Raw genomic sequence first — 17,656 nt, 5'->3', positions numbered from 1 at the left:
TGCAGAAAAGAGCAACCAAGAGGATTAGAAGACTGGAGGGTAAAACATATAAAGAACAGTTGCAGGAACTGGGTGTGTCTAGTTTAATAGAAAGAAGGACCAGGGGAGACATGATAGCAGTCTTCCAATATTTGAGGGGCTCTCGTGAAGAAGAGGGAATCAAACTATTCTCCAAAGCACCAGAGGTCAGGACAAGAAACAATGGGTGGAAACTAACCAAGGACAGAAGCAACCTAGAACTAAGATGAAATTTCCTAACAGTGTTAACAATTAACCAGTGGAACTCCTTGCCTCCAGAAGTTGTGGGTGCTCTATCACTGGAGGTTTTTAAGAAGAGACTGGACAGCCACTTGTTTCAAATAGTGTAGGGTTCCCTCCTTGAGCAGGGGGTTGGATTAGCAGACCTCCAAAGTCCCTTCCAACTCTATTATAGCACTAGCACAGACTTATATACCACTTCACAGCCTTCTCTAAGCAGTTTAAAGAGTCAGCATATTATCCCCAATGATCTGGGTCCTCATTTTAGCGACCTCGGAAGGATGGAAACATGAATCAACCTTGAGACGGTCAAAATCGAACTCCTGGCAGTGAACAGAATTAGCATAAAATACTGCATTCTAACCACTATGTCACCACATCTTAGATGTAAATGTAAAAAAAACAAACCCATCTTTTTACACAGATGTGCAACATACTGATTTTCTTCTCTTTAAACAACAGCAACCACCTCTTCATTCCAAGGCATCTTACAAACCTTGTCCTTGGCTCAAGATCCAGAAAGATCTTAACAATCGTGAACTCTGGGCCCTATCTAACAAAATCAAACTCAATGTAGAGAAAAGTAAAGTCTTACATTTAGGTAAAAAAATCCTCAAAAGACACATATCGACTGGGTGAAATCAGGCTTAATAGCAGTAAATGTGGGAGGGATCTTGGAGTCTTAGTGGACAACCAGCTAAATAGGAGCCAGCCATGTGATGCAGCAGCCAAAAAAGCCAACACAATCCTCAGTTGCATTTAACAGAGGGATACAATCAAGATCAAGGGAGGTACTAACACCACTCTGTAAAGCCTTAGTAAGGACACACCTAGAGTCCTGCATCCAGTTTTGGTCACCCCACTATAAAAAAGAGGTGGAGACTCTAGAAAGAGGGCAGAGAAGAGCAACCAGGAGGATGAGGAGACTGGAGGCTCAAACATATGAAGAATGGTTGCAGGAACTGGGCCTGGCTAGTCTAGGGAAGAGAAGGACCAGGGGAGAAAGGAGAGCATCTTCCAATATTTGAGGGGCTGCCACAGAGAGGAGGAAGGGGGTCAATCTATTCTCCAAAGCACCTGAAGGGCAGATAAGGAATAATGGATGGAAACTGCCCAGGAGAGATTCAACCTAGAAATAAAGAGAAATTTCCTGACAGTGAGAACAATCAACCAATGGAACAGAAGTTGCCTTCAAAAGTTGTGGGAGCTTCATCACCGGAGGCTTTCAAGAAGAGACTGGACTGCCATCTGTCAGAAATGGTGTAGGGTCTCCTGCTTGGGTGAGGGTTGGACTAGATGACCTATAAAGCCTCTTCCAACTCTGTTAACCTATTAATCCCAAAACCTATTTTTCCTTACATCCCACAAGGAAAAGAAATGCTAGCTGATTTTATTTCTTTAAAGAAAAGATTGATATTTATTAGCCCTTCCCTTATGGAAACTGACTCATTCAGCAGTCTTCACTACTTAGAAGGACTATTGCTTCTTCCTAAATCCATAATTTGCTTCCAAAAAATCCACATGTCCTTCTCGCTCTCTCTCTCTCCTTTTCACCTATTTTTTTATAACTCCAACCTCATTCCAAAACAGTTCGCACAACATTGGAAAAGGGAAGAGATCCCAGCAGATGAAGAAGTGATTAGAAAAATATTAGAATGTGCAGAGAAACTGGCTATTTTTTGATTTGGGACTTATTTTATCAATGGCTAGCTGATAAAATCAGGAGCTAGAAAAAGGGAAATAGGTGAAAGGATCAGTGATACAAGACAGATAGGTTAACTTGGCTAAGTAGATAGTAAGATTATTGCGGTTATTAACATTAATATAACTGATACTAATGTAATGAATATTGTTGTAAACACTTTGATTATTATTTTTTACTAGTGGAAAACCCGGTGTAGCCAAGGTATGTATTTATCCCAATCCTGTATTATAGGGAGCACCCTTGTGGAGTACTGCGAAGCTGTTACCGTGGCAACTCTATTGTGCTGTACAGTAGAAGCCATTTTAAGGCACAACAGGCTGCATCTTAACAGAACTTGAATCTAAAATGCACACGATCACTGTCAAAGGTACTGTGACTTGACACGGTAGATATAATTCAGTGATTTTCATTTCAGCGGCCCAGGTGTTCTGGTGTTATGCTGGAACACACACACACGTTTGTGTGTGCATGAGTGATTGAACCCAGACAACACACTTTTCAATTGAAACAGTTGGTTTTGCAGTCCAGCATGTTGACAGAACTTTGTTGTGAAGAGGAAATGCAACAGAAAACACAGATATTCCCGAGAAGGGGCTCCGTATATGACAAGCCCTTCCTTCTGAAGTTCTGCTATCATAAAACCTTAAGTATATTAAGCTTAAATTGTATAAAGACAATTTAAATCGTGACATATTAAGGAGTAATACAATCTAATTTTTTTAAAAAAGTGATCTGAAAAACAAAGGGAAAAACTGCAAGGTGTAAATTCCCAGAAGAAAACAAAATATATTCACCTCCTTCCATTTCATCTTGTTGCGTAATGAAGAGTGTGATGGTTGTGTTGACCAGAGGCTGGGAATCGTACGTGGCCTGGCAAAGGAACACGGAGGAGTTCCTGTCTTCGCTGGCCGTCATCTCTAGGCTGCTTTTGAGGGAAAAAGTCCCGTCCGGATTTGAGATCTTCGGGCCAACCGTTCCTCTTCTGGTTGGGGGATCCTTGGCAAACAACTCCATTTTTTCAGCATCTGGGTAAAAGCTTTCTGCATTGCAAGTGACCGTCACTGTGGTGTTCAGCGGGACGGGAGAAGGTGGGCTGGTCTCAAGATGCACCTTGGGAGGAACTGAGCAAAGAAAGCCAAAGAGGTCGGTCAAAAGAGCTTCAGACGCCTGGTTCCTGCCTGCAGAATAGGGTGGAAGTCCAAAGTGATTCTGCTCACCCGTTGTGGCATCGGGGAAATAATTCCAGGACAATTGGGATTAAAATATATCTCCCCAATTGGGAACTCTACTCAACTTGACCCAAGTCCCTGGGGAAAGAGCCAGAGGTATTGCGTTTGTTGGGAGTATACTCCTGGTGTTGGGTAGGCTATATCTGTCTGTCTGTCTGTCTGTCTGTCTGTCTGTCTGTCTGTCTGTCTGTCTGTCTGTCTGTCTGTCTGTCTATCTATCTATCTATCTATCTATCTATCTATCTATCATCTCTCTCCCTCTCTCTCTCCCTCTCTCTCTCTCTCTCTCTCTCTCTCTCTCTCTCTCTCTCTCTCTCTCTCTCTCTCTCTCTCTCTCTCTATATATATATATATATATATATATATATATGTCTATATCTATCTATCTATCTATCTATATCTATATCTATATCTATATCTATATCTATATCTATATCTATATCTATATCTATATCTATATCTATATCTATATCTATATCTATATCTATATCTATATCTATATCTATATCTATATCATCTATATCTATATCTATATCATCTATATCTATATCTATATCTATATCTATATCATCTATATCTATATCTATATCTATATCTATATCTATATCTATATCTATATCTATATCTATATCTATATCTATATCTATATCTATATCTATATCTATATCTATATCTATATCTATATCTATATCTATATCTATATCTATATCTATATCTATATCTATATCATCTATATCTATATCTATATCTATATCTATATCTATATCATCTATATCTATATCTATCTATATCTATATATGTCCCTATCCCTATCCCTATCCCTATCCCTATCCCTATCCCTATCCCTATCCCTATCCCTATCCCTATCCCTATCCCTATCCCTATCCCTATCCCTATCCCTATCCCTATCCATCTCTCCATCTCTCCATCTCTCCATCTCTCCATCTCTCCATCTCTCCATCTCTCCATCTCTCCATCTCTCCATCTCTCCATCTCTCCCTATCCCTATCCCTATCCCTATCCCTATACATATACATATACATATATATATGTGTGTGTGTGTGTGTGTGTGTGTGTACGTACATACATACACACATACATACACATACATACACACACACACATACATACACACATATACATATACATATACATATACATATACATATACATATACATATACATATACATATACATATACATATACATATACATATACATATACATATACATATACATATACATATACATATACATATACATATACATATACATATACATATACATATACATATACATACAACAACAAATGGTCGTTGCTTTAAATGAGTGGATGCAGTTAAAAGTTGTAATTAACTGTACAATAAGAAGGAGTTGAGAGAGCTCACTCTCTGTCTCTCTGCTTGTCCTATGCTTGATGACTTGATCACTGGAAGGTGAACTGCGACTGTAAGCTGTTGTTTGTTCTTTGAATTGTGTTTGGACTAATATCTACTATCACTGCTTGTGAAGCAATTATCAGTAGTAAAGCTACTTGTTTTTACTAGCAGTGTCTGAAACTCTATTCGTGTGTTTCTACTAGCAACATTCTTTCTCTCCAGCTGTACATTCCTCTGCACTACTTTCTGTCTCCCAACGGAGATACGCCTAACAGCGTTTTTTTCTGAAAATAAGACCCATGTTATTTCTATTTCGGGAACCAAAATAAGCACCAGGTCCTATTTTCAGGGGAGGTCTTACCTGCTTACCTTAGGACCACTGTAGGCAGGCCTTCTACACCCCAACATCAGCCGCGCTACTGCCAGATTTCTTCTGCAGCTGCTTTCAGCTGCTGATGGCAGGAGGCCATGTGGCTTATTGTGCTGGTGCTGCCGCTTACGGCTGGGTGCTGCATGGCCTACCACACCGGTGCCACCGCTCATGGGAGGCTCATTGAGCTGGTGCAACTGCTCATAGCAATAGCAATAGCAATAGCAGTAGACTTATATACCGCTTCATAGGCCTTTCAGGCCTCTCTAAGCGGTTTACAGAGAGTCAGCATATTGCCCCCAACAATCTGGGTCCTCATTTTACCCACCTCGGAAGGATGGAAGGCTGAGTCAACCCTGAGCCGGTGAGATTTGAACCGCTGACCTGCTGATCTAGCAGTAGCCTGCAGTGCTGCATTTAACCACTGCGCCACCTTGGCAGGAGGCTGCATGCTGTGTTGTGCCATTGTGTGCGTGAGCTGTGGCACTGGTGCAACATACCATGTGGCATCCTGCTGTGAGCGGTGAGCCTGCAGCCATCTTTTCTTTCAGCTCTTTGGCCTGCCACACTTTCTATTCTTCTGCTATGCATTTTCTACGGTGGGAAAATGGGAGGGCGGATTGTACGGAGTTAGATGCGATGTAGCCATAACAACATTCTTTCTAGAAAGCCAAGGTCATCTTTTGTCTCTGCACCTGACCGGAACTGGGTGGGAGGAAGCTGCCAGCGTGGCAGTGAAAGATTGGACCATGGGATGGACTTGTGGGTGTGGAGGGCAGGATCTTGAACTTTCAATTCGGTGGGGAAAACAAGGAAGCTTTCAGATTCGGGATTTCCCAGATGTGCCAACATGGCTCTCTTCATCAATTGGAACTTTGAGCAATACTTTTGCCTTGGACTCTGATTTATGTTTGGATGCTTTTTGGAAGCCTGACAAAGGCGTGATGCACCATATGTCATCTGGCTGCAAGCAGCTACAAGTGGCCACAGAGGAAGTCGTAAAGCAGGTCTGACAGGTGTCGGGATGTGGGAGGCCTGGCTGTGGTGGTCCTAGGGGCAGCTCCACCTCCACATACCCCGCTGTAGCTTTATTTTTGTGCATGTGTCTCACCTCACTTTGAACAACCAGACGTTGGCCGGGACTTAACTAGGGCTTATTTTTTTGGGGGGGATAGGGCTTATATTAGGTGGTAGGCATGAAAAAGGGCTAGGGCTTGTTTTCAGGGTAGGGTGTATTTTGGAGGAAACACAGTAGAAGGTCATTCTAAAAACCTTTTCCCCACAACTGCAGCCCGGCGATGGAGCTTAGGTTTAGAAATCATGACTGGTCTGAATGGGCTTCCATGGGTGGAGAACTTGATTCTTCCTGGTGCAATTCCTTCTACATGAAGGGCCTTCTACCTGGTCTGGACCGCATGGCCTCATCACTCTTGGCAACCCAAGGTTCACCTACCTCTTAGGACATCCCTAAGTGCGAAGGTCTCCTGGAGAGGACCTTGTCCATCCAACGATATGTGTTCGATCTGGCAGATCAGCTGAGACTTCACATCTCCTTGCTCCAGATGGATGTTCACCGTGCTCTCCGCTCGGTACGAGATGCTCTGCTTTTCATCCGAATTCAGGATGTTGGCTGGGGCAGCCGGTATTTTTTCCCCATCCTTCAACCAGCTGACCGTGATCTCTTGGGGGGAGAATCCCCCTGTGGAGCAGCTGAAGGAGGCCCGAGACCCCGCCGTGATTCTTCCTGTGGGGCCAATAATCTCAGGCTGGGATGGCTTGGCTGAGGGAGAAAGTAGAGAGAGAGACATCAGTTGACGTTCCTCAGAGACGATACAGGAGACCCAGAGATGGCGTTTGGTCAGAGGGACTCAACTTTGAACATGGGATTTACTCCCATGTGTCCAGGGGCGGGATTCAAAAATTTTAGCAACTGGTTCTCTGCCCAGTTGCTGGGTGGGCGTGGCCTACTCGGCCTTCTGCACCACAGGGGGGGGGGATTTTTGCCCTCCCCAGGTTCTGGAGGCTTCCTTCGAACGTCTGAGAGGGTGAAAACGGCCTCCCCCAGACTCTGGAAGCCTTCTGGAGGGTGGAAATGAGATTGTTTCTGGACTTCTGGGAGGCCTGTTTTTCGCCCTCCCAGAGCCTCCACATGGGCCCGAGGTGGCGCAGTGGTTAGGGTGCAGTACTGCAGGCCACTTCAGCTGACTGTTATCTGCAGTTCAGCGATTCTAATCTCACCGGCTCAAGGTTGACTCAGCCGTCCATCCTTCCGAGGTGGGTGAAATGAGGACCCAGACTGTGGGGGTGATAGGCTGACTCTGTAAACCGCTTAGAGAGGGCTGAAAGCCCTATGAAGCGGTATATAAGTCGAACTGCTATTGCTATTGCTACTTACCTGGAGATGGGGCGCATGGAGACTCCTGGGGGGGGGAGGGCTGGGGGGGGGCAGCCAGTCCTTGCAACTACCGGTTCGGCAAACCAGATGTTAAAATTAGCATCCGGTTCACCTGAACCAGTCTGAACCGGCTGAATCCCACCCCTGCACATGTCTTATGGTTGACTGGGAACACCTCCCTCCATCCCCAGAAATCAAATGCAGAGCACCACCTACCGATCACGGAGACTAGAGTGCCTTTTCCGGAAGCCAGCTCTCTTTCTGGGTTCCCTGCTCTGAACTTCACACAATAGTAAGTCCCAGCATCTTCAGGACGGACGTTTTGGATCTTGATGCTGAAGTCCGTGTCGGATCCTGGGATGATTCTGACCCCCTTGTTGGAAGTTCCTTCTTTATTACTGTAAATGGTCTGTTTTCTGTCCGTTCCTTTGTACCACCGCACGCCTCCAGGTAAATTTCCTCCAGTCAATGTACACCCTAGAGTGATGGTCTCTCCTGCTTTCACCGATATGGGCTCCGGAAGTTGGGTTACCTCTACCTTCTGTCCTGTAACAACTGAAACAAAAAAGAGACACTTTTGTAACTGGGTTTCCTCTAGAAAGTGGTCACCCCTCTTTTAGAGACAGTCAACCATGGGTGATGCTCCTTTCACGTCTACGATTTTTTACGCCAACCTCCCAATCTGAAGAGCAACTTAACAGTAAAGTTGAAAGTGGTCATCAATCTTCTGGGCACGAAAGACCACTGGGGGTATCCTTTGAGCATCAGAATTAGGATGAGTAATTTTTTAACGTTGTTTTTTATGTTTAAAAATAAAAAATATATATATTGGGAAAAAAAAGAGAATTATTTGAATTTCCTGAATGCAAACCTTCTGGCGTATGATCTGATCATTCTTGATTGACTGCCATGCAGAGGACTCATTTATAAGGGGGGGGGGTTGCATTTTATTCGCTTTTATTCAGCTTGTATCTTTCTAGGGTGCTTTAATTTTAATTTGATGCAAATTTTAAACCTTTCATCCACATATTCTCCCATTGTCCAAGCATTACATTATATCCAAAGTTCTTTGCCCACTAACTTTGGAGTGCATTTTTATCCATCTCAAGATTATTTTGCTTTTCAGTTTTTTTTTCATTGTTTATGCTGAAGGGCAGGCCCGCAGGGTGCCTAAATCCAGCCTGTGGGGCCAGCCTGAAAATATCAAAGCACCGGCCTGCCGGTGACTCTGGTGGCTAAAATGGGCCACATGCAGACGACCCACACTTTCTTTTCACCCTCCATTGCCTCCTGCAGCCTTTTGCTGGCCAAAAATGGGCCAAAAACCAGGATAAAAACAGGCAAAAAATGGGTGAAAAACAGCCCAAGAAATATCCCCAAAATGGCCCAAAAATGGGGCTGAAATTGGGCCAAAAGAATGGCTTCTTTCTAGAGGTTGTGGATGCTCCATCACTGGAGGTTTTGTTTTCCAATAGAATTTTTTTTTACTTTCCATTTTCATAGCATATAATCACATGTATACTATTACATAGTCAATATCATGTTGTATTATTAAGTAATTACATCAATTCATCTTACCATCAACCACCAAAGGCAAAAAAAACAAAACAGTTATTGGCTCTTCTGCTCTCCATACACCATATTTATACCTTATCCGACACTTTCTTCCCCCTCTCTCCTTCCCCTTTCTACATCCTGTCTTCCCTCCATCATTTTCTACTCTACTTCCCCTTCCTTTCTCCTTCTCCTCTCTCCCCTTACCACGTCTCCTTATATACCTCATCTTTCCCCCTCACCCTCTCTCCTATCCCTCTCTACCTATCTTTCTTCTCTCCTCTGCTTCCCACTCTTCTACATCCTGTCTTCCCTCCATCATTTTCTACTCTACTTCCCCTTCCTTTCTCCTTCTCTTCTCTCCCCTTACCACTTCTCCTTGTTGACCTCATCTTCCCCCTTCCCCCTCTCTCCTGTCCCTCTCTTCCTATCTTTCTTCTCTCCTCTGCTTCCCACTCTTCTACATCCTGTCTTCCCTCCATCATTTTCTACTCTACTTCCCCTTCCTTTCTCCTTCTCTTCTCTCCCCTTACCACTTCTCCTTGTTGACCTCATCTTCCCCCTTCCCCCTCTCTCCTGTCCCTCTCTTCCTATCTTTCTTCTCTCCTCTGCTTCCCACTCTTCCTCTCATTCACTTGGTGTATTTCAGCTTCTGAGCAAACTCCCTTTTGTGTTGATGGTATTTATAATTCCATTCATCACTGGAGGTTTTTAAGAAGAGAATGGAGAGCCACTTGTCTGGAATGATCTAGGGGTCTCCTGCTTGAGCAGGGGGTTAGACTAGAAGACCTCCAAGGTCTCTTCCAACTCTATTGTTTTGTACGTTCTGCATTTCGGTATATCAGCTAAAAGAAAAAGGCCACATGAGGTCAAAACAGGGGTTGGTTTCAAAAAAATTTTCTACCGGTTCTGTGGGCCTGGCTAGGTGGGGGCATGTAACTGAGTGGGCGTGGCCAACTTGACATCATTCACACACTTTCAGTCACATGACAACCCCCCCTGACACACACACACACACACACACACACACACACACACACACACACACAGACCAAGCCATACTTTGGTGTTCATGTTTTGTTCTGCCAATTCTTCAATTGTTTTTAAATTTCCCTGTCCATCAATTATGTCTCTGTATCTTAGCATTTTATACATATCTATAAAATTTGGATGGATCCTCCTTTCTGTCCACAACATTTTCTTAAGATGCCGTGAGGACTCCTGCCTTGAACAGAGGTTTGCATGAGATGAGCTCTAAGCTTCTTCCAACCCAGATTGTATGAGTTATGGAAGGTGTGGTCCCAATATCTTGAAGTCCCCCACCCCAAGGATCAAATTAAAGTTAGATGGACCTAGTTGATCTCCAGAATCCCGGAGCTCTGAGGGTCTTCCTAACTTGTTCCTCACTTAGCCTCTTGGGGTGGAATCAATGAAAGAAATCTTCTCCTGCTCCCACAAAATCTAACATCTGGAACTGGCTTTTTCAGCGAAATCTGATCTTCTCACTGTAGGTTTGAAGCAGCCTTAATATTCATCTCACACCGGATTTTACTCCAGTTGTAAATCTGAGAATGGAGCCCGCCTGATCTCAGCTGTCAACACTCACCCAGATGTTGCAGAAGGAGGAGCATCAACAGCAGCAGCAGTGGAAGAGGACCAGGGATTCTCTTGGAGGAGCTAAAGGCAGCCATGCCGATAGCAGCAGGAGAAGCATCTGGAGTGAGTTCACCGTCTGGGTCTTTGCTCCTGTCGAAATAGCAAAAGAGGAACTCCCATTTCCTTCTTGTAAATTTGGACCATTTTCTGAGATTTTCTGAGGTTTAATGAAGTCACAGCACTTCTGCTGAATTCAAAGAAGGAACAAAAATCTTCTTTAAACAGGCAAAATTCAGTCGCTGGTCTTCCCTCAGTTAGAACTGTATTATGATTTATTATTGCTATAATATATTAGAACTGGCCTTCCCTCCATTAGAATTGTATCAGCCCAATGAATTGCTGATTCAGTTCTGCAGAGGAATGATTGAGTCTGTCATCTGCACCTCCATAACTGTCTGGTTTGGTTCTGCAACCCAACAAGACAGACAGAGACTTCAGAGGAGAATCAGAACTGTAGGAAAAACAATTACTGCCAACCTGCCTTCCGTTGAGGATCTGGACACTGCAGGAGTCAAAAAGAGGGCTGTGAAAATATCTACAGACCCCTCGCATCCTGGACATCAATTGTTTCAACTCCCACCCTCAAAACGACACTATAGGGCACTGCACACCAAGACAACTAGATACAAGGACAGTTTTTCCCCGAATGCCATCACTCTGCTAAACAAAAAATTCCCTCAATACTGTCAAATTGTTTACTAAAACTGTATTACTATTCTTCTTTTTTTCCTTCCTAAGAAGAGAGGGTTGGTAGTTTTAAATTTCTGGGCATCTATATCTCGGAGGACCTCTCATGGACCATGAATGCTAACATGCTTGCGAAGAAGCCACAGAAGAGGCTTTACTTCCTGAGAATGCTAAGGAAAATAAATCTGTCTCAGCATCTACGTCTGTTCTAGTATCGCAGCACCATTGAGAGGGTCCTGACTTAAGGCATTCTTGCCTGGTACGGGAGCAGTTCTGCAGCGGATGAAAAAGTTCTACAGAGAATCATTAAAACTGCTCAGAATATCAACGGGGTCCAGCTAACAGCCCTGGATGACATCTTCGCATCTCTCTGTTTGAGGAAGTTGCATAACCTTCTCAGAGACTCTTCCCATCCTGCTTACCATTTCTTTAGACTGTTGCCTTCTGGCAGAAGATACAGAAGAATTAAACCTCAGACCACAAATCTTCTGAATAGCTTTTATCCCAGAGCTATCATTGCACTCAACAATGAACTGAAGGGACACCATCAATGAGCTGTTGTACAGCACTACTTGGTCTCTTGTGTTGATGCTTGGATGGTTTAGGGGTGGGGAATTTTTGGGTGGGTGAGGGTTGTGTTTGGGGATTGTTATTGTTAAGAGCCGAGGTGGCGCAGGGGTTAGGGTGCAGTATTGCAGGCCCCTTCAGCTGATTGTTATCTGCAGTTCAGCGGTTCTAATCTCACCGGCTCAAGGTTGACTCAGCCTTCCATCCTTCCGAGGTGGGTGAAATGAGGACCCAGACTGTGGGGGCGATATGCTGACTCTGTAAACCGCTTAGAGAGGGCTGAAAGCCCTATGAAGCGGTATATAAGTCTAACTGCTATTGCTATTGCTATTGTTATGTGTGTTGGGCCTGGTCTCTGGGTCTATGTGAATTCCGTTGTATGTGTATACTGCGTACATACATACATTGACAATAAAGTAAAGTAAGTAAGTAATACCCTTCTCTTCCCACTTATAACCATGTTGCGTCTATCTTTAAAATTGAAATTGTTTTATTTGCTTCCTAGTATGATTTATGCGGATTGCCTATTTGGTATCCTACGACTATCACTAAGTGTTGCATCTTATGATTCATGATGAATGTATTTATGGTGGCTATGATCATGATCTATCATTTATATCTTTTATGCACCCTGAGAGCTTATGCACCGAAGACAGATCCCTTCTGTGTCCAATCACACTCGGTCAGTAAAGAATTCAAACGAGAATTTCGGGTTTGTTTTCTCTGAAGCCGTTTCGCTTCTCATCCCAGAAGCTTCTTCAGTTCTGGCTGGATAGTGGGGAATGGAGGGATTTATACTCCTTGCAAACAGCTGGTCATTGTTCCCAAGTGATGGTTTCTCCATCACTGGAGGTTTTTAAGAAGAGACTAGATGGTGACTTATCTGAAATTGTACAGGTTCTTCTGCTTGAGGAGGGGGCTGGACTAGAAGACCTCCAAGGTCCCTTCCAGCTCTATTCTATTCTATTCTATTCTATTCTATTCTATTCTATTCTATTCTATTCTATTCTATTCTATTCTATTCTATTCTATTCTATTCTATTCTATTCTATTCTTCTAATGCTGCTTGCTGTAATGGCTACAGGTGACAGAGTAAAGAATAGAAAGAAGCATGTGGATATTAAATATTGTAATATAAGGAACGCCATCAAATGTTAATTAATTAGCTTGCTTCTCTGCTCTTCCGAAGTCAATCTGGCAGATATAATGACAAAAGCCATTGGGTGGAGGGCACCGTGGGAAGAATATTAAATTATTTGGGTTTACGTCTATTCCTGTCATAAAGGGTGTTCTCAACTAAGCTTCCCCGAAAAGCACCAGGCAGAGTTCTGGTCCCGACAAAACCCCTTTTATTAAACGAATGTGAATTCCTCTCATTTACATTCAGCCAAGGCCTAGCAAACAGTCTTTCAAAGGTGTATTTATGACCACAGACCTTATCTAGCTTGGAAAGCTGCCATGTAAATATTTTTCAAATGAGGTGCTTCGCAAGGAAAGACCAGGCACAGAGTCTCTGAGATTCACGGACAGATTTTTTTTTTAATTGAAAATTTTAGAACAAAAACTTTTACAAATGTTTACCTCCCCCCCGAACCCCCCCAACCTCCCCCCCCCACCCGGCTTCCCAGAACAAATACAGGGTATAAATCTTAAACAAAGATGTTCTAAAATAAACTTAAAGAAAGTTAGTATCATCTTTCATTTGAGCTTTAACTCCTCTTTGCTAGGCTAACTCTAAACAGATTATATCATTCCTTGCTTCTTCAGTCATAAACTATCTGGAATTTCTTGGTCCCGTATTTATTTTGAGTATAGTCAATCCATCTTCTCCACTCCAGTTTATATCTCTCATTTGAGTGGTCCTTGAGATATGCTGATATTTTAACCATCTCTGCTAGGTTTGTTACTTTCAGTGTCCATTCTTGAATAGTAGGCAAGTCTTCCTTCTTCCAGTATTGCGCCACCAACAGTCTTGCTGCCGTTATTAAATACAAAATCAAGTTAGTCTCTATAACAGTACACTCAGTAGTTATACCTAACAGGAATAACTGTGGGGTAAACTTTATCCTTTTTTAAAGAACATTTTGCATAATCCACCACATTTTTATCCAAAATGCTTTCACCTTTTTACAAGTCCACCATATATGATAATATGTAGCATCGAGACAATCACATCTCCAGCATTTAGGTTGTAAATTCGGATTCTTTTCTTCTGGCAGCCCTGTCCATGCGCACACTGGGAACAGGCTCCAGCTGTTCCTCTGCCTCACTGCTGACTAGCTCCGAAGGAAGCTGATAACTGCTATATGGCCCTGGTCCCGTCTATTCCTCCAACTCAGAGCCCTCATCTGAGCCTTCCCCAGACTCCAGGACTGGCCCAGGTTCCCCCCCAACCTCCTCACTGTCCAAATCTTCTGCCAGCTCCGCTGGCTCTGGCAGGCCACCACCAAAGGAGGCGTGTCAGTGTATAAGAAATTATGAGCTGGGATCGCCCTAACAACCAGTCAACCAATGGGAACTGTTTGGTGACTAAGAAACAGAATCTGTTGTGAGCCAAGGGAGACGGCCCGGAGCCTGGGCGTGGCTTAGCTGAACTGGTCTGTATAAATATAAGTTCCGTGCTTACAACTTCTGTGCTTGTGAATTTAGTTCTGGTTCTGCTACTCCGTTTCAAGAGCTGCATGGGTATGGTATACATGCATCATGTTTTATGTTGTTGCATATAAACAAGGTTCTTCTACAAAGAAATCTTGATGAATGATTTACTTCTATGCTGGATGGATTGCTGCAAACTCTAAAAAAATTTCTTTCTCTTTTTTTTCCAAAAAAATAAAGAATTAGCATTTACATTTTAAAGGCAGATTCGATCAAGTCCCCGACGTGGTAGAACAACGTAAGGTTAGTTTTATTTTGAATCTCCGTATTGATTGAACAGGTTTATAACATCATACATTTGGCGGAGTGAACCGCTCATGATACAAGCCTTTTAATCATATTATTATTGATTCCCTAATGGGATCCTTTCTCATCCTGAAAATCCGTGGGGAGCCATAGTTCCTAAGTTGAAATCCCAGACGGTCCCACTTCCTGGAATGTTCCGGAACGATCATCTGTCCCCTTGTGTCCACACACTTTTATTAGGAAAAGGCAAGAGATGAAAAGAAGGATGGCTACTTTGGTCAGGAAAAGCGCAATGAAGAGAACAAGGATGGATTGTTTCTGTGACTCTGTGGAGAAAAGACAAAACAGAATAACAGAGTTGGAAGGGACCTTGTAGGTCATCTAGTCCAACCCCCTGCTCAGGCAATAATAGTTGGATAACCATTCTAGACAAATGGTTATCCAACATCTTCTTAAAAACTTCCAGTGTTGGAGCATTCACAACTTCTGAAGGTAAGCTAATTGCCCTCACTGTCAGGAAATTTCTCCTTAGTTCTAAGTTGCTTCTCTCCTTGATTAGTTTCCACCCATTGCTTCTTGTTCTACCATCAGGTGTCCTGGAGAAGAGCTTGACTCCCTCTTCTTTGTGGCAACCCCTGAGATATTGGAAGGCTCCTATCATGTCTCCCCTGGTCCTTCTTTTCATTAAACTAGACCTCCCCAGTTCCTGCAACCGTTCCTTGTATGTTTTAGCCTCCAGTCCCCTAATCAACACAATACAATACAATACAATAGCAGAGTTGGAAAGGACCTTGGAGGTCTTCTAGTCCACCCCCCTGCCTACCAGTTCCTCAGAAACAATACAGGAGGCCCCGAGATGGTTTTTGGCCAGAGAGACTCAACTTTAAACATGGGATTTACTCCCAGGTGTCCAGAGGTGGGATTCAAAAATTTCAGCAACTGGTTCTCTGCCTGGTTGCTGGGTGGGTGTGGCTATGATGGGCGTGGCCTACTCGGCCTCCTGCATCATGGGAGTATGTCTTTTCACCCTCCCCAGGGTCTGGAGGAGGGGTGGGTTTCAACTGGTTCGCGGCGGTCCCTGCGAACCGGTTGGTCGCCGAACCCGGAAGTAAGTAACTTCCAGGAATGGCGAAGAGCCCACCCGCGCACGCACCTGCGCACGCCCGCGCGCCGCGCCCGCGCCCGCTCCTTACCCAGTTTTGACAAATTCTGCGCTTCCACGCATGCGCAGGACGCATACAGCGCCTGCGCGATCCTCCAGGAGCAGCTGGAGCATCACACAGATGCTAGTACGCATGTGTGCACCGCACGCGTGCACGCTCGTGCCGCACGTGTGTGCGAGGACGCCGCACATGTGCGCGAGGACGCCGCTGGCCTCGTTCCAACCGAACCGGTTGGAACGGGGCAAGAAACCCACCCCTGGTCTGGAGTGTTTTTTCAAACCTCCAGGAGGATGAAAACAGCCTCCCCCGGCTCCGGAGGCCCATTTCCGGCCTTCTGGAACTTCTGTGTGGGCCCTGCACTTACCTGGCATCCAAAATGGGGCGCATGGAGACTCCTGGGGGGGGGGGGAAAGGGCTGGGCGGGGGCAGCCAGTCCTTGCAACTACTGATTCGGCAAACCAGATGTTAAAATTAGCATCCGGTTTGCCTGAACCAGTCCGAACCGGCTGAATCCCACCCCTGCACGTGTCTCATGGTTGACTGGGAACACCTCCCTCCATCCCCAGAAATCAAATGCAGAGGGTCACCTACCGATCACGGAGACCAAAGTGCCATTCCCTAAAGCCAGCACGCTCTCTTGGAGCCCAGCCTTCAACTTCACACAATAGTAGGTATCGGCATCTTCAGGACGGACGTTTTGGATCTTGATGCTGAAGTCCGTGTTGGATCCTGGGATGACCCTGCCCACCTTGTTGGAAGCTCTTTGTTTATCACGGTAAATTTCCTGTTTTCTGTCCCACCCTTTGTACCACCGCACGCCTCCAGGTAAATTATCTCCAGTCACTGTACACTTTAGAGTGATGGTCTCTCCTGCTTTCACCGATACGGACTCCGGAAGTTGGGCTACCTCTACCTTCTGTCCTGTAACAACTGAAATACAAAGAGACACATTGATAATTATCGTATTTTTCGGAGTATAAGACGCACCTTCCCCCCCCAAAAGGGGTTGAAAATCTGGGTGCGTCTTATACACTGAATACAGCATTTTTGGACTACCAAAACCCTGCTCCCTTTGCAAAAATGGACCTGCAGAGGCTTTGGGAGGGTTACAAAGTGCTCCTGAGGGCTGGGGAGGGCAAAAACGAGCAAAACAATGGGTCATTTTTGCTCTTCTTTGCCCCCCCAGCCCCCAGGAGCACTCTAAAAGTCTCCCAAAGTCTCTGCATGCCCCCCTTTTTTGCAGAAAAACGAGGCATGCAGAGGGTTTGAGGGGACTGCAGAGTGCAAAATTTTTTATTTTAAATTTACCTCTTCAAAATATTGGTGTGTCTTATACTCTGGTGCGTCTTATAATCCGAAAATACGGTAGGTTTCCTCTAGAAAGTGGTCACCCCTCTTCTAGAGACAGTGGCCGAAGGGTGATGTTCCTTCTACATCTACGATTCTTACATCAATATCCCAATCCGAAGAACAACTTAACAGAAAACAACAGTGTCATCTAGGGACCACCGAGAGCATTCCTACAAACACTAAGAGTCTCCCTGCTAGCACTGATCGTGTTACCTAGTTGGGTAATGAAATGTCTGCAAGGAAAACCAAGCTCAGGGACCACCAAGGACCCCACAGTCCCCCTCCCCCTCCATGTTCTGACCCAGCTCGCCAAACGCGGCAAACCCTCTGAAGTGAAGGTTGGTCACCATGTCAAGCTTTCTGCTGCTTCAGCCACCAAAGGTTTCATGAAGTTCCATTCCTTTTTTTTTGGGAAAAGTTTTATTGTTTTAATTAAACCAAA

The 17,656-nt window shown here is 44.4% G+C and overlaps 1 protein-coding gene across 1 annotated transcript; it reads right to left on the bottom strand.

The window, feature by feature from the left end:
* Positions 1-1,964: 1,964 nt before the first annotated feature.
* LOC106556100 (signal-regulatory protein beta-1-like) lies at positions 1,965-17,564 on the bottom strand. The gene is made up of 6 exons (XM_087720877.1): positions 17,516-17,564; positions 16,456-16,794; positions 7,553-7,891; positions 6,395-6,721; positions 2,758-3,084; positions 1,965-1,984 (listed from the first exon to the last, which is right to left on the bottom strand). The coding sequence occupies exons 1-6, from the start codon at positions 17,562-17,564 to the stop codon at positions 1,965-1,967; spliced, it is 1,401 nt and encodes a 466-aa protein (XP_087577003.1).
* Between the last annotated feature and the right edge of the window lie 92 nt (positions 17,565-17,656).

This window comes from Thamnophis sirtalis, unplaced genomic scaffold (genome assembly GCF_051295495.1).
Source record: "Thamnophis sirtalis isolate CommonGarterSnake01/CBP01778 unplaced genomic scaffold, rThaSir2_p1.2 scaffold_7, whole genome shotgun sequence".
NCBI classification, from domain to species: Eukaryota; Metazoa; Chordata; class Lepidosauria; order Squamata; family Natricidae; genus Thamnophis; species Thamnophis sirtalis.
Note: the sequence above shows the minus strand (reverse complement) of the source record. Positions and strands in the feature narration are given on the sequence as shown.